This window comes from Protopterus annectens, chromosome 10.part0 (genome assembly GCF_019279795.1).
Source record: "Protopterus annectens isolate FY-2018-M chromosome 10.part0, PAN1.0, whole genome shotgun sequence".
Classification (NCBI taxonomy): domain Eukaryota; kingdom Metazoa; phylum Chordata; order Ceratodontiformes; family Protopteridae; genus Protopterus; species Protopterus annectens.
The window spans coordinates 1589268638-1589294391 of NC_056744.1; the positions used below are offsets into that span (position 1 = coordinate 1589268638).

General features: G+C 39.4%; 1 protein-coding gene across 1 annotated transcript in view; it reads right to left on the reverse strand.

The window, feature by feature from the left end:
• Positions 1-25754, reverse strand: part of LOC122813760 (general transcriptional corepressor tupA-like) — a 339582-nt gene that overhangs the window by 134539 nt on the left and 179289 nt on the right. Inside the window, exon 7 of the mRNA XM_044086245.1 lies at positions 2195-2226. Coding sequence (XP_043942180.1) covers positions 2195-2226 — 32 coding nt within the window. The remainder of the gene's footprint in view (positions 1-2194; positions 2227-25754) is intronic.

The window sequence follows — 25754 nt, forward strand, 5'->3', positions numbered from 1 at the left end:
AATCTGTGGTTCCCTACAGAACAGACAGACAGAAAACACACACACACACACACACACACACACACACACACCAATGGACCATACAGCACCGCTGCTCATTGTTCATTAGCACTATTTCACTGCATTACATTTAATTTTATTAGTAACTTTGTGAGTAAAAGAATAAAAGTGAATGAAAAACAAAGTTTGTTTAGATTTATAAAGATGATACACTTTTACAACTGAGAATCCTCTTTTCTGTTGATCCGGATTAAACTCATTAACGACAGAAATTTCTCAGAAATAGTTTTACAAATCACCTTACTGTTTGTTAGTATGTAACATTCTGCAAGTTACAATGAAGGGTAAGTATGTATTATTCTTTCATATTTTTTTAAACATGTCAGGTGGGGCAAGACTGACAACTACAGCTATATCTATGTGTTTGACTGATACTGAAGAGTAACAACCAACTTCATAATCCATGTAACTAAAACTGTGCTTCACACAACATGCCCTGTGATTATCAAGATACAAAGGTTTGTGAACCAACAGTCATAGCTAGAATACTGAAGAAGCAACAGTGACTAGTCTAATTTATTTCTCATTAAATCAAAATGTTACAAAACTAATGTATTAGGAGATGGGAAAACGGAAGCAACAACCTTTAGCAGCACCACTTACACTGTTTACTTTGTGATAATCAATTCTTTTGGAGTGACACAGAATAGCAAGTGGATGATCTCTGACCTCTATAAGCCATAGGCATATGGATGCTATGAAATTCTGGCCCCAAGTAAAGCAACACTTTGCCTGAACATGAGCAAGGACGCGAACATTAGGGACTCCAAGAACAAAGTAATGCCAAATCTCTACCTTTTACAAGTAACTGAGATAAAAAAAGATCAGACTAAGGACATGTACACTATAGGCAAATGATATCAGGGCTGGGGTGACAAGAAAACAGTGGTGAAGAAACCAATTTGTCTACGTCATCTTAATTTGATTCTCAGAACCTTCACTTGTAAAACACTGAACAAGATCAAAGTTCCCACATTATAAGCATGTTTGTAGATCTTAATTAGAAAAAATAAACATAACGTATGAAAACATAGCTGACTATATGACAGAAACGTTTCTCATTTTTGGCAAAAAAAAAAAGTTTCTAGTAAAGGTGTATTTTACTAGTGCTTAAAAGCTAAAGCTTTTTTTTTAACTTTCCAAACATTTATAAATGAGTACAGTCTCTTCATCTAGAAGAGTATATTTTCATCACCAGGGGTCACTGTAACACTTTCTCTTAGAAAAATGCATTAGAAGCAACCTCCATCTTCATGGTCATCACTCAGTAAGGATTCTTACAGTGCTGATAGAAACCCATGCAAGGGCATGCAATAGCATGTACTTTGCAGTGTTTTCCCAACACACATACAGTCATAGCTCTCAATCTGAAAATACTGAAAAAAGGCCCTTGAAAAGTAGGAACATCAAGAATCTGGACATCTAATTGACATAAAATTTGAACAACAACAGCATATAACAAATCTCATTTTCTGCACGATTGTGGGATACTACTCAGAAACACATATCTGAAAAACGGTAACAAAATTATGGAAAATATGAACACATTATCAAAGAGAGTGTAAATCTGCAAACTTTAATGACCTATATTGCAAAGTGCTACTATACAAGGTCATTTATTTTTGCTTCTGAAAAAGGGAAATGTAAAATGAGTGTCTCCTTTCTTTAAATTATTGTTGCCACTAGTATGTTGGTCATGTAGTGTGGTTTTCTGTGTACTAGACAGCTTCAAAAATCAGATCTTGAAGAGGAGTAAAAAAATTTACTTTATGGGACATACCTCCAAAAATACGAACAACATATCAACATATGCAGGGGTAAATCAGATCTGAATATAGGAACATTCCTCCAAAATAAGGGCAGATGAAAGGTCTGCACAGAAAACTGTAACAGTCAATGAAGACAGCCTATTTTTCTCTGGAGAAGCAAAATGCTCACTGTGATATTCAGCTTTTCTGATCAGTACCTGTGTTATGACTCATTCCTGAGTGCATTCTGCAGGCATTACAAGCACAGACTCTACAACAACAAACATGTTTATAAAAAGACAAAAAAAAAAAAAAAAAAAAATTACAAAATGACTGAGAGACATCGCGATAACAAATACCAGATGAATGAAACAGAAATAGCATACCTTACAGAGTGCTGGTTGTTGACATTCCAGAACTGCAAAATATAAGTACAGACAAGTAAAGTTGAGTTGTGCACGCGTACATATCAAAAATAAATATGTTTTCACTGTATCATATGACTCTCCATGATGGGTCAAAACTGGGTTTCTCCTCTCCACCACTTAGAATCTGGCACTTTTTTCCTCAGAATTTCCCCTAACTTTAGGGTAGATGCACTCAGTGCTGGCACACACTACGACATCACACACAGTTTTCATTAGTATGCACAGCCTCTAAACTTGTCACTTCACCTCTAGTAGGCATACTTCTTACAAATCAAGAAATAGCAATGTAGATGTGACACTTAACACTGCCAACAAGTAATATACAACAGCATACTTACCCTCCTTACATAAATAATAAGTAATGCACAAATGTACACTTGCAGTCTTGCACAAAATAATGTACATGTGACATCTACCCTGCTAACAATATACAAATATAAACCTGCCTGAAGAACACTGAACTACAATAGTCAGTGTTGGATGTAAAGGTAGTTCAAGTGCATGAGGACAGCAGCAAGGTATTGCCTACTCATTATGGAGGGACCCTTCATAGACCAAATAAATAAATAATAAATAAGAATGCATCAGCTACAGCTAAGATTGTGGACTCTGCTTGACAGGCCAATGAGTCAGTGAATAGGCTGAATCTCAAACATTAAATACACCATTGTGGAAGAAGCCAAAAAACACTAAGGCTTACACTAAAGAATGAAGGAAGTCCACATCCTGAAGGGCACTGTTGAGATAATAATGTTAGGTGAACATATGTGCTAATCACAAATTGGTTACAGCACAGATGTCTGCAGTTAAGACATTCTTAAAGTGTTTGTCTGCATTTGCTGAAGTCTAAGTAGCAAACCTCTGGAGCTGCACATAACCTCCTTATCATATTACAACTCTGTCAGAAAATAAAGACCCCCCCCCCAAAGAAAACTAATATCAGCCAACTACAATAATTACTTAATAACCTTTGTGCGAAAGTATAACAATACATCATACACTTTGTACCTATCTGCCATTCACTCCTCCTCCTTCCACACTTGACTCCCCTTCATTTGATCCTCAGATCTACCTTCAGTGGCTGTACACTGAAATAAAAGCTACAAACAAAGTTCTTTACATTTTTGTATATAACTTATACTACTTTATTTTAAATTATTTCAAATGCAGTTGTTACCTGCCTGAAGCAGCTCCAAAAACAAACTAAAAACCACAGCTTTCTAGCTCAACTGTAAGTGTTTCTTCTACTGTAATTTATCCACACTTTGAATGTGTTTTTAAGACTATCTGCTTTTTAAAAAGTGAATTGCTTCTTATCATTTGAAGTATTACTACAGGGCAGGTGAACATACATGCAGGTTAGTTTTTTCTGGCTGTAGTAACTTATTTTGGCCACCAGCAGTCTACCACATTCCTTGCTGTTTTAACTTAACAATAGTACCAATAGCTTTTAGTTTAATGTTATTTTAACTCTCAATAGTTCCAGTATATGTAGGTTTAATGTTGCCAGCCATATTCTAGACCAGGCATGGGCAAACTATGGCCCGGGGGCCACATGCGGCCCGTTAAACGTTTTGATTCGGCCCGCCAAACTTGAAAAAATTTAATAAATTAACCTTGTTAATGTTTTATTTCCCCTGCAATTCTAATGTTTCCTCACTAGATGGCGCACTCTAGATATATTGGCTTTGTTGAGGTGAAGCGTAGGCCTATTACTCCACGTTTGCACTTTACCCTTTGACCCAATCGCCACAACAAAACTAACTCCAGACTTTGATGCGCTGGCTAAAAAAGGAGACCAACAACACTGCTCCCATTAAAATGTGTGTGTCTCTGTGATACGCACGTTGTTAAAATAAACAGTGCGCGTAGATCAAATATAACGCTTCACAGACTGACTTGCTGCAACTGTTTCGTCCTTGCACTGGTCGTTGTTGACTTTTGGCACCGGGGAAACAAATTGAATAAAAGGAACAGGACAAGTACATCTGCATCTCCTACCGTTTTGAAAAAAGACAGTCAGGAGGAGAGTGATGGTGATATCCTGAAGGATAACAGAACTTTCAGTGCTTTAAAATAAAATGGTCATTTATTTGATTTTCAGTGTTTAAAGACACATTTCGAAGTCAGAGATTTTATTGTAATGCTTTTCTTCATTTTCATTGGAAATTAAAGCACATGTTTTCTCCATATCCCAATATGTGTATTTTTCCCCCATTGAGGTGATGTTTTCAAAGCATGCCATCTATCTGCTCCTGTTCCGGCCCCTTTGTCAAATGTTAGAACTCAATGTGGCCCACGAATCAAAAAGTTTGCCCACCCCTGAGACTGTTATTTAACCTCTAGTACGTCTTCTGTACCCTTAGTCTTCTGTTTTTAAATTTATATCTGCAACATTTCCATCTCTGGCTTGCTCTCTTCTTACCTCTTCAGCTCTGATTTTCACAGTTGCTTCCTTTATGATTCTTATTTTCAGTGTTGTTTCATACTGCTGACCTGGCCCTGTCAGTACTGGTTCCAACCAGCTAGGCCACTGTGACATCCATCTCCACTCTCTCTCCACCCCCTTCCCCAGTTTCACAACAAAGTAGGAAAGTCTTCAAGGTACACCACTACGAGCTTGCAGAAGGCTTTAAGAAGCCGAAAGCACTTAACTCAGCTGGAACTGTCATGTGTTTTTAACATTTTTATTGTTTTTCTTCACATAAAGAGTGTTTTAATCACTGTGACACTGTGCAAGCTCGTGGTGGAGTACCTTTAAGACTTTCCTATTTTGTTGTACCGCTTTGGGACACCTTTGACAGTTGCAGTCGACTGATTTTGTTCCTCCCCAGTTTCTTTCACTTTCTTTTATTTCCAAACTCTTCCTCCAGACTCTTTAAGGTTCCCTTCCTTCCTGTGGCACCATCTTTACCTCTCCGAACCACTCTAATCCTTTCCCTATACCACTGCTAGAATGTCTCTTACCCCCCTTGCATACTTTCATCTGAACTTACCTTCCACTCCACTGACTGTTTTTTTTTTTGTTCATTGACCTTGATTCTTCCTTCCCTTGACCTAAACTATATCACCCAACCTACTAATGCAAACCGCACCCCCCATTTTACACCACTACCCCATCCTCTACAAAGTACACATTTGCTGTTACCCTTATATCCCCCAGTCTCTACCCCCTCAACACTACATGCTTTTCCCCTACAGACTTCTACCTAACTCTAAAAACACTGTTACAAACTGCACTAGTCTAATTTCCACAAAACTCTGTACCTGTACACTACAACCCAGACAAACCAAATACCTCACCCATCATCTCATCTCTATCCTTCTCTCTGGGGACATCCACCCAAACTCAGGCCCCTCTATCACACTGAATCCAGACCCCAACCCCTACCCCCCAAGCAACAGGTAAACCCCTCCACTTCTCAGCTCTAAATACTCAGAGCCTATGTAACAAAATTCCAAACCTTCATGCCTGGCTTCTACATAACCAGCCCGATATTCTCTTCATCTCAGCAACCTGGCTTAAGCCCCACATAAAAGATTCTGAACTACGTCCTCCCAACTACCACATGTTAAGGAACGACAGAACACAAAAAGCGGGGATTGTAGCACTCTTTTACTCAGCATCCCTCTTAGTCACCCCCTATACCAAACCCTTTCCCAATTTTGGCAGGGCAGAAATAATACCAGCCCTACTCCACCTAAACAAGCATAAACTCATATTCGTTCTCTCCCTCTATATTCCCCCTGGAGACAATATCTCATCCCTTGAAGATATTCTCTCCTGGGTCTCCACCAACATTACTCATAAAACCATGGGGAAGATGAACATAAACTGGGCAACAATCCAATCTCCCACTAACTCACTCAATATTAGCTTACATAACTTTACGCAACTAATCATTTCCACTGCCAGGCCTAATAAGAACTCCATTACTGGAAGTACAATAACCTGGATTCTAGTATCCCATCCTCACTATATCTCTGTTAGTGGTATTATCCCAGACCCACTAGCTGACAACTTCCCCACTTTTGCCCGCTATCTCCCCTCTTCCATACAACTAACTCACACCTATATTTCCACTCGCTGCCTAAAAAACTTCAATTCTGAAACCTTCTCAAATGCATTAAAAAGCACAAACTGGAACCCATTAAAGACTCTTTCCCCTAGATAATGCTCTCTCCTACTTTAACTCTACTTTCACAAACCTGCTCAACTCCTTTGCCCCTCTAAAAAAAAAAAACATACAGAAAGTAACCCTGTACCCTGGTTAACCAAAAACACCTTAGCTACTATGCGACTCTGTGACAAAGCCTGGACACGTTACTATAAAAATAAACCCACTATCACCCTTAATAAATATAAAACACTATGAAATAAAGTCAAAAAACTTATTAACTCAGACCACAATGTTTATTTCTTCACTCTCCAAACCAACCACAACACCAATCCCAAACTATTTTGGAACGGAATCTCTTCTCTCCTCAACCCGGGAAAAAAAAAAGAACTCTTGCCCTAACCCAGATGCCTCTGAGATGGACTTAGCCACCCAATTTAACTCTTTCTTCCTAGAGTCCATAAGTAAGCAAACATTGTCCTTCACCAACACCTCTGCGACCCCTCCTCAGCCTGCACCCATCCCTTCCTCCCCTAGCATCCCTTGCCCCCAACCTCCACCCTTCTCTATCAATCCCATCTCTATGTCCACCATAAAAAAAAAATTTTCCTAAAATTAAAACCTGGTTCCAATGCCCCTGATGAAATTCCCTCCTACTTCCTAAAAGAAGCCACAGAAGCCATTGCTCTCCCTATCAGCATACTAATTAATCGGTCTATCTCAGAAAGCCAGGTCCCCCACCTCTGAAAGAAAGCCTTTATTATTCCTCTACATAAAGGAGGCAATAATAATGACATTCTAAACTTCCACCATATTGCTATCTTATCCCCTATTTCTAAGCTTCTTGAAAAATGTATCCACCAACAACTCTTACCCTATCTCATCAGCAACCAGCTTCTTACCCCCACACAGTATGGATTTACACCCGGTCATAGCACCTCCACTGCCCTCCTCTCCTTCTTTGAAACAATTAACAAAGCCTGTGATTCTGACCATTTCGTGTCCACCCTTCTCAACCTCACCAAGGCTTTTGACACTGTTGCTCACAACCTGCTTCTTAATAATCTCTCCAAACTAAACCTATTCCTTTCCTGTATCAAGTGGTTCTCTAGCTACCTCTCAACCAGGCAACAAGCAGTCAAATGGAATAAAGCCACTTCACCTTTCCTTAATATTCCCACAGGTGTCCCCCAAGGTTCCATTTTAGGCCCCCTACTATTCAATATATTCATTAATGACTTCTACCAAGCCATTCCAAACTCCAGCCTCATCCATTATGCCGACGATTCTACCATTATCTGCTCCTCTCCTTCTACCCCCACTCTAAATAAGCTTACCCAAAGCGCCTTCTCCTCTACTAAGCAGTGAATGCTAGACAACCATCTGGCTCTTAATGCAACCAAAACTAAACTTATGTTATTTACCGCCTCCAAAACCTCCTCCCTAGATAAACAATCATTCATAATCACCAGCAAAAACAATACTCCCCTAGAAATAGTCTCTGACACTAAACTGCTAGGCGTACTCATAGATGATCAACTAAAATTCGACAAACATTTACAAGTAAATATCAAAAAAACCCACAAAAAACTTGGTATGCTATACTACCATAATCATTATATCTCTCCTTCCACCAGGCTCATGCTAGCCAATACTTATCTCATCCCATCCCTCCTATATGGTGCATCTATCCTCACCAACCTGCAATCCTCCCTCAAAACCAAACTCTACTCTTGCTATAACAAGATATCAAAATTGTGGCAGGTCACAGAGACATTTCTCACCACTGTAATTCTCTTCACCAACTAAACTGGCTTGAGCTCCCTAACCTCCTCACTTATACCCAACTCATCCAAGCACACAAACTCATTTACAACCCCTCTCTTTGTCCCTCCCTAGCCACTACCTTTGACATGCAAGAACCAGAATGACTTATAAGAGCCAATTCCTAAAACTAATTAAATTGCACACACCCACACGTCCAGGTGGGAATCACCTAATGTCTTTCTCTCTTGCACACGTCTGGAATTCTTTACCATCTCCTATCCACATCACCAGCAGTCCCTCCTCATTTAAAACCTTGCTGCACTCGCACCTAACTTCACAATGGAAGTGCTCCTGCTCCCATCCTACCTCATCCTTCTAATACCACTTCCTACTCTCCTAGAACTAAATACGCCATCACTGCCTCCTATAGTTCCACAGCTCTATTGAACTATTTGACCAACTACTTAACAGTTACCCTATGCTGTTACTTTTTTTTTTTACAAAAGTGTTTTTTATTGCTGTTTAATGAACTATACTGATATATTCTATCATTGTTAACCTTTTCTTATCATATTTACTTTGTATTCCTATGAGATAATCTGTAATTTATATGTGCAATGTGTACTGTATTTGTATTTTTCTGGAGCTTTTCTCCTCAGGAATCCATTGAAAATGGGCTCCTTGTGGCCCAATGGACTATCCAGGCAAACAAACTGCAAATAAATAAAAATAAATAAATAAATATCACTAGTCTTTGGTCCTTACCTGTTACACTATGGAGAAAATTTGTGTGAGTCTGTTCATTTGAAATGTCTGCTTTTTATACTCCTGTAAGTGTAAATGATGTATTTTGTCTGTCTTGTGCTTTTACACTGTTGCTGAGCCTAAATTAGGTCCTTTTGGGTCAGAGCTCTATACTGGTCAACCCAGTTAAATAAAATAAAATAAATATACTACACTGAACTATACAGGTTTTGATGTAAAAGTTGTGTTTATTTTGTTGATAAAACAGCCCCCCCAAAATTTTTTCTTGGACCTGAAAATACCTGCTATGCGTCATGAAAGACTGAGCCCACAAAGCCCCATTATCTAAATTTGTGTATGGGCTACAATACTACCATGCTAACTTCTACAACAGGAATGTCTTATGTCATGGAAATCCAAGTAATCATCTATGAGGTGGAACATCCTAAATTGACCTATATGACAGTAGTGAAACCACAAAGTAAATAACTGTTCTGCTAAAGATTTGAATTGTTTTCCTTACCCAGAAATGCTTTGCTGGTATATGTAAATCATTCTCAGTGCCTACCATAACATCATTTTGTGAGCATGGTCATAGATAAAATAACATAGTCAAATCTTAAGTATTTTTCAAAGCTACTTGCACCTTTAACATCAGGATTATACATGGAAATTGAACTGTAAAACAAAGATGTGTGAAAAGTATACACACTTTAAATCAAATTCTGGATGCAGCTACATTTCTAGTGGAGAGGACCTTGACAGCAGCAGTTTTCAAATAGCTGATTAAGCTTTTGATGTCACTAATTATGCAGTTAGAAAGCCATTTCATAAAGGGTCTGTCTGACAGCTGTCAGCCTTTCCCTCCCAGGAATGAAGGATAGGGACCTATATAAGGTAATATCTTGAACTGCTGATAGACATCCAGCATGTGAAATGCTCTCTTTCTCTTTTTCTCTCACACACTCTGTCTCTTTCTGTTTTTTTTTTTTTTTTTTTTTTTGTGGCAAAACCCCCCCCAAAAAACACGAAGATGGATGGACTGGTTCAGGGACGTTTGTAAATCATTTTGGAATGGCGTGATGTCTGGTTTTAAGGGACGTGATCTTTGTGAAAGACCACATATGGTTGCTGGTTCTTTGACTAGATAGATGACTGATTCAACTAACAACCTTGGTGTTGGAAGAGTTAAATGAAAAGGGACTGGAATGAATAACCAGTGTTGGCACACCTGTCCCAAAGGAAGGAAGCTGGTGAAGTTTTAACACAGCAGCAACTATGAATGAGGAAAACCTGTAAATGCAGGTCCTACAACAGTGATACTGAAACATGTGAGCATGTCAAAGAGTGCACCATGCTTCATCTGAGCATTGTGCTTGTGCAGACACACACACACACACACACACACACACACACACACACACCTGTACTGGTACACAACAATGAATACTGTACTGTGCTGTTTGGCCACTGGATGAAGGTGTTAGAAGCATATTAAAAAAATCTCCTAACCCCTGCTACATGTTAGTAGTGATATCTGGTGTTTAACTCCCTGTTATGATCAAAAGGAAGTGAATGGGCCAATACAGAATAAGAAGCCTGATTATCACAAGGTGGATGCTGGTATATATTAAAAAAAAACTGATATTGTTCCCCACATGTAAGAATGTAGCTCCAAGATCCTGTCACTATCAGCCAAGGAGATGACCACCACATCATAGTTTTTCAACAGACAACATCAGTACCACTGAACCAGTGGATCTGAAAATAAAATGGGGAAGTCTGACAATCATAAAGTTCAAATCCCACCAACAGGAGGGGGATCTTTAATGGCAGGCAAATATTTATAGGAGTTTCAAGTCTATTTTAGTCAATGACCATTTGCTTCTTGCCAGTACCCACCCTCAGGCTTTGCCTCCTTTCTGAATGAGGAAGACAACAGTTAACCTGGGCTAAACTGGACAGCACCCATCAAGTCACCCAGCTTATGTCTGAGGAAGGATATTAAACCACAATGCTAAACTTGCAGAGGACATTTAATTCAGAGAACAGGGAGGCATGCATCTATCTCTCCATCATGTTCTATTTATCTGATGATGAAGGTTCAGGTTTCTGGTTCTAGTGTTAGCTGAGGTGGTTGATCTGCTAAGATATAGGAGGTCAATGATCACAGAGTTTCTAATGGTATGGTAAATGAGGCACAAATCATGCCACAGGAGCTTATACAACTTAGAGTACACAGTCAAGGCTTCTAGCCTTTCTTGACAACCAAGGTTTTTAAAACCAGATTTTTTTTGAGCTAGCAACCTCTTGGGCATTCCATGTTTGTTGATATGTCGAGTGACGTACATACCGAAAGGAAGTGCAGTACTCAACAAAAGGTCTGATCAGTGCTAAATGCAGAGGAACAATAACATCTTTGGATTTAGACATAATACCTATGGCTGGCAGTTGCAAGTAATATCCAGCCAAGTTCTATAGTCTTCACTGTGTAATATCTTAAACCTACTGCAGTGAAGACTTATTGGATATGTATCCAAATGACCCCTTAAGGACATACTACTGTTTCAGCTACATGGCTTTTGAATGCCCACGACTTTTTACTTTTTAAGTGATTATTGGTACTTTCATTCCAATAAAGTCAAACTCCACTAGCAGCAGACATACCATGTTTCTTTTTCTGACCTCTCCAGTACAGTATAAGTGGATCATCTGGCTACACTTTAGAAACAAAGAACTTAAAGCCTGATCTTCACAAACAGAGTTTCTAGAAAATATCCCAAACAGCATCCAAGCCAAAGGGTAAAACATTCACACATACAAGTCACTCTGCAAAAACAGCAAGAAAGACCCAGCCAAGCTAGAGTCTTCACTGTGTAATATATTAAACCTCCAGGAATGCTAGCCCATGGGATATAAGCAAATGACCTCTTAAGGTCTTACCAATGTTTCAACTCTACAAATTCTGAATGCCCATGAATTTTTAATTTTTAAATCATTATGGGAACATTCATGCAAATAAAGCCAAACCTCACTACCTGTAGACATGTCATGTTTCAGTCTTTTTCTGAGCTCATTAGTACATCATAAGTGGATTGTTTGGCTATACTTTAGAAATGCAGAATGTCCATAAACATCAGAGTGCCTGCAAAATACCCCAAATAACATACAAACCAAAGTGGAAAAAGTCACAAAATAAACTCTGTGGTCAATTACACTCACTTTGATTGTGGACACTTCAGTTGTCTAAAATACAATGACCACACCAATGTATTTCAACTAGTCACTCGCCCATCACTCACACACACATAAACTAGCCTTGCCAAGCCAGATTAATGAGCAACTGTGATCAGATTGCAGAAGGAGTCACTTGCATCCACAGAGTGCCTACATATCCAATTTTTGATTGACCACATCTTATAATTTATAGGTTTGTAGGTAAGTACTAGGCTAGATGCTCTTCTGGGTCATTTGAATCCTAGCCAATTTCCCAAAAGTGAGAACCCAATCCTGTATGTTGTGTCTGTAAGGTAAACATTTTAACCATTATGCCAACCCTCCCCTAAAGATGGATAACTGTAATAATGTGATAAATTACAAAATGACCAAATTAGCACATTGGATAATGCTTTGATTTCAGTGATTCTTATGTATAAAATGTGAATCTGGCTATATTTTGGGGGAGGCATGTAATTTTGGTATGGCTGTGACAGCAGAATTAGTTAAGTACTATCTTGTCTAATTCACAATAGCAGTTGTTTCAAGGCATGTCTGGGGGAGATGGCTGATCACCTATAACAGTCAAAGTTCCACTAAATATCGGTATAGCTCATAAACCCATTATGAAAATATAGTACTTTAAACAAGCCTACCCATGCTTACCCCCCGCAAAAGACAGATGCCTTTTGGTCGCCCTTCTGGTGCCAGACTGGAATGAAAGTAAACAGAACAATGCAACATATTTCAACTTGTTGCTGTCAGATATATACAAACAAGCCTTCTTCCCTCTTCTCCAAGGAGACAGCCATCCTTATGTATTCTGATATTTGTCAGGAAAATGAAAAATAATTATCACTGTACAGTATTCCAGTCTGTTGATCCCAGACACTAAACTGTCCCTTGACAAACTATAGTAACCTTCTGTGCATACTTCTGAGGTTTAATTATGAGGAAAACTAGATAAATAATACCCACATAATCTCCAGCCCCTATACAAGCTATTGCAACCTTCTGTGTACACCTTTGAGGTTTGATAGTGAGAAAATTAAATAAACAACGACCAAACTGTACCCAGATTCCTCACATCAGCTACAGGGATTTTCAGTACATACATTTAAGCAGTGCCAATTTTAGACAATGAGGGATCAAGGGCAGAGACCCTTCAATAAGTCTGTCTTACAAATCAGTTACAAAGCTTGGGGTGTAAAGGCTATTAGATGCTTTGAAGGTCTAGATATTCTGTGATACACTTATGTGATATTTTTGAAAGATATTGACTTAACTAATTTTTTGCTACTACCACCCAGAAGGTTTATGCACTTGCTCATCAACATTGTGTGTGTGGCCACAGACAGGAAATCAGTGATATTACTTTTTTTCATACACATCCACAGCTCTCCCTCTCACTCACACACACAAAGACGCACAAAATACCATGAACCAACTAAAGCCACTTGTGAAAAAATAGGCAAACCAGAACCAGGCAGAATTTTCACTTTTATTTATAAACTTAAAAACACATAAATGCTTAACTGATTCACCGCGTTTTCATCCCAGCAAGAAAGCATGTTGTCATTGCCTGACAAATCAGGTTGTTCACAAGATGCACTGATTTTTCACACAGACTCAGACATACTGATACTGCCCCGACAAGACACACAAGATGAACACATGCAGATACAGACTGACTGACAGACACATACACACTTTTCTATAGGAAAATGGAGATATGCCCATTCCCCTACATCATACCTTTGCAGTGTTGGAGTGAACCAGAGAAACTGATAACGTACACACAAAATGAAAGAATATGTAGACTTTACACAAAAGGAGTTATAGCCAAGGAGGAGGATCTGTAGACTCCATACAGAAGGAGATGCATTATTTTCTGTGCCACTGTGCCAATAATCAGTCACTTTCACACATATCCTGTGTAAATCACCAAATATAGCACTTAATGTGTACAATGTTGATGTCTGACTGTGATGGAAAGTAAAAGAAACTATGGCCAATGTGTTATTCTTAAATATCCTGCACCCCTCTCCCCATACATATACATACAAGAATAAGCCATACCAATGGCCACTTTACACAGAGTTCAGCAAATACAATACACTGTGTGACACTACTGCTGCCATGCCAGATCAGTGACTGTTTAACAGTGATCAGGCAACAAACTGGGTAAGGATATCCATAAACAGTTTCTGCATTGATCAATGTCAGCCACGTATTGACTGTGCACACCTCAGATGCCTGATTGTGATACAAAAATGGCCACAGTAAAGTATTCCAACTTGATTTACACAAATGCACACTAGTTCTGCAAAACCAGACAGTATAACTTGATCATGACTGCAAGATTAGTCATATTTACAGAAGATCTTCCACCTCTCTACCAATTTGTTTAGTTACCACATATGGTCGTAACACCAACGGCTTTAAAAACATTATCAATGATCATTGGGACATTTTGTTGGTCTATGACCAATTGGCTAACATATTGCCCCCACAATGTTTATTTTCTTATCGTAGAGGAAAAACTATAACTTCACATCTCACCCATTATAAGAAAAATTTTAACAAGGAAGTTTATCAAACCAACTTATCTGGGAAAAAATTAATACACAGTTAGCCTTGTGGACATTGTAGTGCTTGTGCACACATGGTTAAAACTAAAGAATTTACCAGCCAGAACACACCAAAGATATATAACATTGACATTATGGGAAATTGCAGTAGTGATTGGGTGATTTACTTAGCCAGTTGCTCTTGTTCAGCATTTTATAGTTTCATAGTTTAGTACTAGGCTATCTGCCCTGGGGCATTTGTAAGCCTAGCCATAGTGATGTGGCTTTCGCCACCCCATGAAATGGTACAAAAATGCACAGAATAGATTTAGAATACTGTGCCTCTGTCTAGTAGTGACACAGTGAAGGTCCCCTTATATAATAGAGTTAGTTTACTGTGCCCCTGTCTAGTAGTGACACAGATGTGACCCCTGGGGTAAACTTACAATCTCCCATCCACTAATCAAGATTTCTCTTGAAGAGAGTCAGTGAGGGGCTCTGTCTAACATGAACTGGGATCTTGTTCCAGAGCATGGGAAGCCTCTGGGTTACGACTCTATCCCTCCAGCATGTCCTATTCATACTTGTACCGAGGTTTAAGTCTTTAGCTCTCGTGGTTCTGATGGATTTGGATTTTTTGAGGTGGTGCATGTCCATCAGTTCCTGATTGGACATGGCCTTGTACGTCAGGCACAGATCACCTCTGAGCAGGCGGTATGCTACTGAATAGAGCTGGAGTTTCTTTAGTCTGGCAGAATAAGGCATATGTTGGAGACCCTTGATCCTCTTGGTGAGGTACTTTTGTGGTCTCTCTAGCTGTTGCAAATGCCGGGTGAGGTACATACCAAATGGGGCATTATACTCGATCATGGGTCTGATGAGGGAGGAGTATAGGGGTACAACGACATCCTTGGATCTGGATGTGAATCCCTTCATGATAAGGTGTGCAAGGTAGAATGTTTTTCTAACCACTTTGGCAACGTGGGTGTCAAATGAGAAGTTGCTGTCGACTTGGGTCCCTAGGTCTCTGATTACTTTTTCCGTACTCAGTGGATTGCTCTCTATGTGATAATTTGTGGGTACTTTGTTTTTCCCAAAGGGGATGACTATATATTTTTTGGCATTTAGTTTAAGGCCATGACTCCGGCACCAGTTGTCCGTTTCTGTGAGGCCTTTTTGTAGGATGCATGTGTCCGCTGGTGTATCGACTATGGCGCCTAGTTTGCAGTCATCTCCGAACTTTGTCAGCCACAATCCTCCCATGTTTGCTTTAACATCTGAGAAATAAATGCCGAACAAGAGGGGTCCCAGGACAGATCCCTGTGGGACATCACTTGTGGCTGGCTTTGAGTCTGACATTGCTCCAGCGATTTTAACTTTATGGGTTCTGTCCTTTAGCCAGTTTGCAACCCATCTAGTGACATAAGGGTTTACGTTTAAGCTGCTGGGCTTATCTATGATGCCTGAGTGGGGTATTGTGTCGAAGGCCTTAGCCAAGTCCAGGTAGGCTGTATGGACTGCTTTGCCCTCGTCAATGACTCTAGTGACTGTTTCAAAAAAGTCAACCAGGTTCAAAAGGCAGGATCTGCCTTTCACAAAGCCGAACTAGGTGGGGTCAAGTGTCTGTAGGTCCCCAGTGTCTCTGTTTATGAGTTCCATGATGATTCTTTCCATAGCTTTGCAGACTAGGCTGGTTAAGCTTATGGGGCGGTATTTCCCAGGGTCTGTAGAGGTACCCCCTTTGTGGAGTGGGACCACTGTTGCTGTACGCCAGTGTTCAGGTACATATCCTGTAGTAAGGCTAAGGTTAAATAGCATTTTTATGTGCGGGTTTAGCTCCTCTTGGAGTTCACATAGCACACAACCCGGGATACCATCAGGTCCCATTGATGCTGTGTTTTTAGCTTTGTTGAGGGCGGCTCTCACTTGAACATCTGAGATGACAGGGAGATTACATTCAGCTGGGATAAGTATTTCTTCTTTTGGGGGCGAGGGAGGGGAGAAATTTGCACTGAACCTGTCAGCCAGAATGTTGGCAATATCTGTGGGTTCAGTGTATTTTTTGTTGTTGTGAACTAACTCTGAGCATATCTGTGGGTTTCCGCCCAGGTTTCTAACATAGCTGAAGAAGGCTTTGTGGTTATCTTTAGTGTCCTTAGCGATTTTTCTCTCAAAGTTGGCCTTGGATGTTTTTATAAGAGAACGTAGTTTTCTGCTAGTGTTGATCAGAGATGCCTTCCCTTTATGGGATTTTGCTCTGTCGTGCAGTAGCTTCCTTCTTTTGTTATACAACTTGTTAATGGCTGAGGTCCACTAGACAGGACGCTTGCCTTTGGTGGAGAGGGACTTGGATTTATTTGGGATTGCATGATCCATGCATTCTTGAAGATGTCCATAGAAAGCATTTGTGAAGGATTCGGCATTGTGGGATGTGGTATCCACTGGCCCAGTGGGCTTAAAGGATACCATCTCAGTCTTAAGAAGAGTGAAGTCTGCTTTTCAGAAGTTTTTCACTGTGGTCTTTTTAGAGGGCTCCCAATCCTACTATCTATTATTATGTTGGCCAAACCTCATGACTCCTGAGAATCAGAATTAGTGAGCATTTGAGTGACATGAGAAAGAAAAGAATGACTAGTGCACTCTTTAAACACACATTAACCCAAATTTCATTTCATAATAATAGATAAAATTCAGGGTAATAGAATGTGCAAAACAGGATGGCATGCCAAGCTTAATGACAAGGAATCAGGCTGGATAGTAGGATTGGGAGCCCTCTTTAAACCTGGACTCAATGAACAGAACTAATTTGGTATGCACCAATAGCATGACTTTATCGATTAAATATTTAAGTATTTAAATATAGGCTGATGTCATGGAACAGTAACACTGAAGAAGGTTTGTTTGAGCCGAAACTGGTTTGTTTTGGGTCAGCCACATGTATTGAATTTGCTCTCAATAAATCTTTTGATTTACTTATTCCACTTTGGTGCTGGACTTTCTTTGGTTGGTGTATTACAATGGTACAGTCCGTGCACTAGCCTCACTTGTGTGTGTGCTTGTTGCTATTTACAGAAGGCTCACATGCTCAGCAATTATAGAAAAATTATTGACTGTAATAATGGTTACAGTACCATATTTCCAGTTTTGTTCACATAAACACACACAATGAAGTATTTCAAATCACTAAACATGAATATACTTCAGCCCTATTAAGCTAGACTAATGACTACTTAAACTGAGTAAACGACAAAGGAGCAGCTGCTTCCATCTATAGTCAATTCCTACATCCAGCAACCATTGCCACTTTCTTGACTGTGTACACCTCAGATATGTGGTTATGATAAGAATAACTACAGTTATGCATTTCAGCTTTGTTTCATACAGAAAATATCTATAGTAAAATATTCAAACTTGCTTTATACAAATATATACTAGTCTGCAAAGTCAGACTAAAGAACGTCGAACTGTAGAAACTTCAAGGTCAGTTGTTTGGATCCATATACATATCCCCATTTCCAGCACTAAAATTTGGATCCACATGCAGATCCCCATTTCCAGCACTAAAAGGCACTTTTTGACTATGTACACTCAAGTGTAGGTCTGCAAAATTTGCAGTAATTTATTCAACTCACTTTCACACGAGCACATAGCAGGTAACTGCAAAAATGTGTTCTAGTATGATTTGTACAAATATTTACAAGCCCAGCAAATCCATCTCAATTGCCCATGATATCTGGTTATCTTTCAGGATAAAAAAATATTTACCGACTGCAATACAGGACCGCCCCAAGTGAGCTGCACCCAGAGCACAGCATTACCCAGCAGATATGGCTCATTATGATGCAGACAACACAACGTTTCTAACTTCTACTTCCTTATTCAAATTTCCAGACTTCTGCTTCTGACCATTCCACATACAATTTAGACAACTAATCATGACTGGTTATCTATATCAATACTGGGGCAAAGCAGAAAGCTCTTTCTTTCACAAGGCACCACAGCTGCTGTTGTTTTTCACAAGGTTGCCATGGCTTTCACAGCTAAATTTTTTAATACAATTACAAAAAAAGTGCAAAAGTGCTGATGGGCAGCAATATATCTGGACCCATGACAAAGGTCCCTCTTGATACCCCTTGCTGTTGGCCCAGAAAAACTAGCCCCTGCTCCCTCACCTACTTAATAATGGTTAATACCTTGGTCTGGTCTACCCGCCTGTCATCCCAGCCACCACAGTCCCTCTGGTTACAGTCAGCTGCAACAGTTTTCTCATCAGGTACTTCCTGTTGGCTTTGTCACACTGGATTACAAAGAATTATTTAAAGGGAACTTAAATGGTTACCTACTTAAATAACAATCAATCGGTTTGACAGTTTCTTTTGCTACTCGTTTGCTCCTCCTGGCTCTTTGCTTTAGAGGAGGCTATTATTTTATTTTCTCATCTATCTTGCTTTCCCCATTCTCCTTTTCTCTTGGTCTAGTTTTGCAAACTTCCGAGATATGGAGACTAGTTCTCAGGCGCTGTACATTTTGGGTAAATAGGGGAAGGGGCTATGGTGCATTGAGAATGTTTTACATCAGCTGGGCTGAAAAAGTACCTGCTGATCTTAATCTTACAGGTGAAGAATATGAAACTACCAACATCAGATCTATACTATAGATCCAAGTGTTGAGTGAAGCAGTGGATTTCAGTATGATGGTGGGGGGGGGGGGGGGGGTAAAAATGTCTGAAACAATGAAGAGCCTCCACAACTGATGCAAGGATTAAGTTAAACATCCATGACAAGCAGTTCTAACACAGCTTAGGAATATTACAAATTAGTTTGATAACCTTGAAGAAGCTATGCAAGGAAGACAAACTGTAGCTATCAGATATGATGTACTGGAACAAAAGAAACATATCTGGAGAGAGGGTATTACAAGACATGACAGCTAAGTTATACCTCTTCAGTTTAAAAACAAAAAACTCAAAGAAGAAACTGTCAATTTACTTAAGGCAAAGAGGAAATAACTATTAAAATGACTATGAAACAAGAGCTCATAGAAAACAAAAAGGGTAATGGGAAGCTAGGATGTCTGAAAAGGTTTTGAGAACGTGGCCTAAGGTGATTATTCTGCTGTTTTGGATTTAGAAGTATGCACACTGACAGAACAAATGCCATAATGAAAAATACAATATCATTCTCTGCATTCCATAAATTGTTTAATTTTGTGTTTTTAAATCTAGGAAGTTATTGTTAGCAGCAGATTTAAGGAAACAGAAAACTCAACTGAGTAAGGTTAAAATCTCATTTTAGGTGGATCTCCCAAAATGTTGTTCAAGCTAGAAGACAATTAGCTGGGCATCAGAAAACTCTATTGTCATAGAATATTAAAATGACATGGCATGCTCTTTCCCAGACTTTTGATTCTGTGTTAAGAGTAGGATTAACTGCAAAAGTTCTTTTATTCCATTTTGGAATTTCTTCTTTTGAATTAGCAAGGGCTTGCATTTCATGTCTAGCAGATGTAAATACTGATAGCTAAAAGAATATATTTTACCCTCAGCTTGTCTTATTCATTCATGTCTTGCTTTATGTTTATTTCCTTCCCTGTGCCATAAAAGTAATCAGTATTTATATTACTTTTTATGTGTGTGTGTGTGTGTGTATATGTTTTCATTGTCAGTATTCCATGGATTCTAATATGAATTATAAATATAAATGGCATTAACGATATAAAAGAAAATCAATTTCCCCATAGCAAATACTGCTTGTTTCTAACCGGTAGATATATTGCAACAAAACCTGTCAGAATTAAATCATCATTCTTGGAATAAATTTTATTGAATCATGGCACAATGCATTCAGAGGTGGGTAGTAATTCCTATAAAGAAAACAAGTAACTCAGGGAGAATTAAAGATTCATACTAAGGTACAAAACAAAGTTTGTTTTTCTACTGTAACCATTATGGACTACAAGTCCTTTCGGGGGAATGCATCTATGTATTGGCCTGCACATCTATTACACCTGCAAGTGATTGGAATGCCATTTAAGTGTTAATTTATCATTGGAAGACCATTTAAATGTTAATTTAGGCTGACTCCCTGCTGGATGCTACTAAAAGTAATTATTAACTGAACTCTAATTACAATTTATAAAAAAATTGACTTTTATATGACCGCTGCAGAAATGTGAACAGTCATGTAAGGTAATACATGTTTTTTTTCTGATCAGGCTTCACTTTTTTTATAAATTACGTTTATTTTCAAAAGATGTGGTTTAGCTTTAGTTTAAAAATATTTGCATGTAATTTTATAATATATCACTGAGCTACAACGGTTAGCTTTAACTCTTATAGTTGCATTTTTTCCTATGAAATCAGTTTCATCTTTTTGGATGGATGATCAAACTCTACTACAGGTACTGACTGAAGAAATTTATTTTCTTTTTTAGCATGTGCAATGAAAACTTATCTCCTTAATTTATTTTCTAGCCTTGATAGAGAATACCAATCACTGGAAAGCCTGGAAGCTGCTTCATAGGAGCCAGCTTAGTAATAATGCTGCTGTTTGCATCTACTGAAAGGTGTACAGGGACATTAAATTCCTGTCTCTGTTTAATTGAGCAGTATGTATGAACTTGCTCAACTAATCTAGTTGCCAGATAGAGACTACAGATCACTGGAAAACTTATAAACTGCTTCACAGGATCCAACTTAGTATTAATGTTACTCTTTTGCACCTACTGAGAGAAGGTGTTCACGGACATTGATTCTTGATGGTCTCTGTCTGATTGAGCCATGTGTATGGTAATTACCTGACTAATCAGATTGCCATTTTGGCAGAAACCTCTTCAGTTTTAATTTTGAACAATTGCACAGTTAGTTCACCAGACATTCTAATATACTTGACTTGGTCCTGACCAACCAAGCTTTTCCCTGTATCCTCTACTGCGTCTCCTCATCCCTGGTTAAATATGACTGCAAATTGCTCATCTTCACTGTCAGGCCTAGAGGGATCACCTCACCACCAAACATACCTCTCAACCTGGAAACATCAAAAATCTGCCCCATGAAAAGTAGGTACAACTGGCCAAACATCCAGATGCTGATTAACATAAAATTTTCATACATAATTGTGTAGCCCCACCCACTCCAATGGGATTGTGGGATACCAACATTCAAATGCAACTTGAAGAACAGACAAAGTTTTAAACAACACAAAATATAACTAGAACAATAATGATTTATTTATATTAGTATTTGAACTTGTATCAAACTTGGAACTTGTATAAAATGAAAAGATCTAGCAAAACATCCAAAGCCAAACCTGTTTGAGTTATTTCCATTTATAAGGCACTAAAGTTGTTATGAAACAGTTCATCCTTTACTAGCAAAGCTAAATACAACCCAAGCTGAGTCATTGCACTCTAGTACCATAAATGTATGCACAGATAAATGGAGTGGCGTAATATTTACAACAATGAGTTACCTTGTGTAGGGTGGAGGTTGTGTGTTTATATACACACACATACACACACACATATATATATATATATATATACATATATATATATATATATATATATATATATATATATATATCAAATCTATACACATACACTTTATGTCATGAGAGATAAGGTAAGAATAGCTCAAACAGACGTGTTAACGTCTGATTTCCAGAAGTATCACAATTAGCAGCAATCAGAATTGCTATTATGATAATCAGTAGTAACTGCAGTAGTATCATTTTTAGTTTAGACTCCTGTTTTTTGAATTTCACTTCTCTGCTGCCACTGTATGTAACCTGCTGCTAGGCAGTCACCCGCCAGACAACAAGCAACACACTGGTCAGACAGAGCAATACTAAAGGGCACAGCTGTTAGTTTTGATTTTCGTATTCAGTTGTTGTCCAGCTGAGAAGGACTCTGCTAAGCAAAAACTGCTACAGATCAACAGATCAGATTTAATTATCTAAAGTCCATTAGCACATTAAATAACATTGCAAGTGCCATCCCTACAGTGACCAAAAAGTCAGAAGAACCTGAAACGCATTCAAGATTCAAGATATTTTCCATAGCTGTAAACAAAAAAGACTGCTGATCACTTTATGAAAATAAATAAAATACATAAACACTGCAGTAATCAAAGCACTGCAAACATATTCTCTCATCTCCTTCCCAGGGCATACCTATGTATACTAGTTTTCCTTATTTGGAAAGTAAATGCTGTAATACTCTAACTGGCACTGTCACCCAACTTGCAAAAATTGTTTACCACCCACAGATTGATTTTGCTCCTTTTTGCTGTATCTCTCTCCCTTCACCACTCTCGTAGCTCTGCATTGTACATTTTTATCAGCTTAACTTTCCTTCCACTGCACAACATCCAAAACAGCTTTTCTATGGACAGTTCCCTTCAGTGAGCACTACTTAGGTTTGTTGGGGGAATCTGTGAATACTTGAGTTTCTTACATCCATATTTCATATCAATTTTTCTAGAACACTTTCACCTGGACTGTGACTGCAAATTGTCATGCATAATCAGTGCACTACAACAGAAAATGAATACAAACCCACACTACATCTCAAGCAACACATAGCCCTTCTAAACCCACACCACCAACACCCAGACATAGCAACACTAAACCCACATATGTGGAGGCCCTTAACGTTAACCTGCCCAAGCAACAAGGACCTCCAAAGCTGAAACGCAAACAAACACCAATCACAACCAAAGTGTCACATAGCTCACAACACCAGTGTGCCACCAACAACAGCCCCTAAGGCAAGACAACGTACCCAACACTTTACTCATAGGTGACTCTGATGTCCCATTCACCAGGATGAACAAGGAGAAAAGTACAGTCAGTTGCCTGTCGGGTACCAGGATCTGCCATATAACGCATGTACTCAAGTCACTCCACAACAACTACAAATATGACTCTGTCATTGTTCATGTTGGAGTGAATGACTTGAGATGTACCTCCCTGGACTACATGTAAAGAGACGTGGAAGAGCTCCCGGATCATGTGGCCCAGGCGGGTATGACCCTAGCCCTGAGTAGTATCCTGCCTTCGCCCAGAATTATACCACAGTATAAGGACAAAATGACTGACTTCAACAATTGGCTAAGCTTCTGGTGTCATTCAAAGGGGATCTAGTATCTGTCTGCCTAGGATGACATGATCGACAGACCATGATGCTTTGCCAGAGATGGTCTACACCTGTCGCCCCTGGGATTCAGGTTACTGGCTAAGGCTCTTGCCACCCCTGTAGTGCCTTTTTTAGGCAAAGTTCAAAGGACAAAACCACCACCATAACAGGTATAAATATGCAAAATCTGAAGGTAATGCTACAAGTCTAAGCCTCAAAATGTACTTTCTCGACGCACTGCTAAAAATGGAGAACATCGATATCTGTGCAGTAACTGAGACCTGGTTCAAGGCTCCAGAGAGCACCCCTGCAATACCAGGCTACAACTCTTACCACACTTTCTGGCCACCAAACCAGGACCGAATATTCACAACACCAGGCTAGGTGCCCAACACAATGAGTCTGAAATTCTCCAGGTGCAACTAGGTAAGACTGCAATCCAAATTGTAGCTTGCTACAGATCCCCCACCATGCCCGAAGATTCTCACTACACCTTTCTAAACATACTGGAAAATATTAAGATACAACCAAACACCCTAATACTGGGTGATTTCAACTACCCTGCCATTAACTGAGAAAACTACTTGTGTACCAACACCTTTGCCCAACAGTTCTTGGAATTCATTAATTCCAATGCCCTGGATCAACTAATCCTTAGTCCCACCAGGGGCTCCAATATCCTAAACCTGATCATTACCAACATGGGAAATTGATGCTCCACACCTATGGTCACCCCTAGTTGACCAGGTCTGACCATAAGCTAATCATCCTTGACATCCACATCCCACCCCCACCTCTCAGTAAGGAAACCTCTGTAAAAAACTTCTCCAAAGCCAACTTCATGCTACTCAAGTCAGAAGTGACAAACTTCATGACACCTATGTAGATGGGAACTGAAAGTTCGACTGCTGAATCCTACACTAAGGCACTGTACTAGCACATCCACTTGTGCATGAATCGTGCCATCTCTGATAGAGCCAAGACGCTCTCCTCCAAAAAAATGAAGCCAATCTGGTGGTCCCTTGCCATAAACAAACTTTACAACAAAAGAAAGAAACTGTTGCAGAAAAGAGGACAATCCCAGGATGCAAAAAACTCCCTTACCAGCCTCAGTAAGAAGCTGAGATCCCTCATAAAATCCTCCAAAGCTAGTTAGGAAAATAAAATTGTCAAAGATTCAAAGACAACCACAAGGCATTCTATAGCTATGTCAAGAATCTAAATGGCAATGCTCAGATCTGCTCTGAGCTAAAACAGAATGGCATTAAATATACTGATCCCAAGGATATTGCCAATATCCTGGCAGATCGATTCAGTGCAAACTTCACCCCCCTCTCACCCCCTAAAGGACCCATCTCAAAACCAAAAGATTGCCAAATTCTGGTAATAACGGCCACACAGTTAAAAAATGCACTCTCCAAAGCTTAAGAATACAGCATCCATGGGACCAAACGACATCCCAGGCTGTGTACTACATGAACTACAAAATGAACTGGCACCTCACCTAAGTGTCATGTTTAATCATAGCCTCACCTCAGGCTTCGTGCCCACTGGGTTGCGCACAGCTACAGTTATCCCACTCCACAAGGGGGGAATCAACCTTGGATCCCAGAAATTACTGCCCCATCAGTCTGACGAGTCTGACCTACAAGGCCATAGAACATATTATCATGGAACCTATAAACAAAGACACTGGCTGCCTTCAAACACTGGACACCATGCAGTTTGGGTTTGTGAATGGCCGATCTTGCCTCCAGAACCTGACTGATTTCTTCGAATGTGTCTCCAGAGCTGTGGACAAGAGTAAGGTGGTCCACACAGCCTATCTGGACCTCGCCAAGGCCTTCAACACCATCCCCCACTCTGGAATCATAGATAAACTTACTACGCTGGGGATTAATCCCTACGTCACTCGATGGGTTGCCAACTGACTTACTGACAGAACTCACACTGTAAAAGTAGGCGACT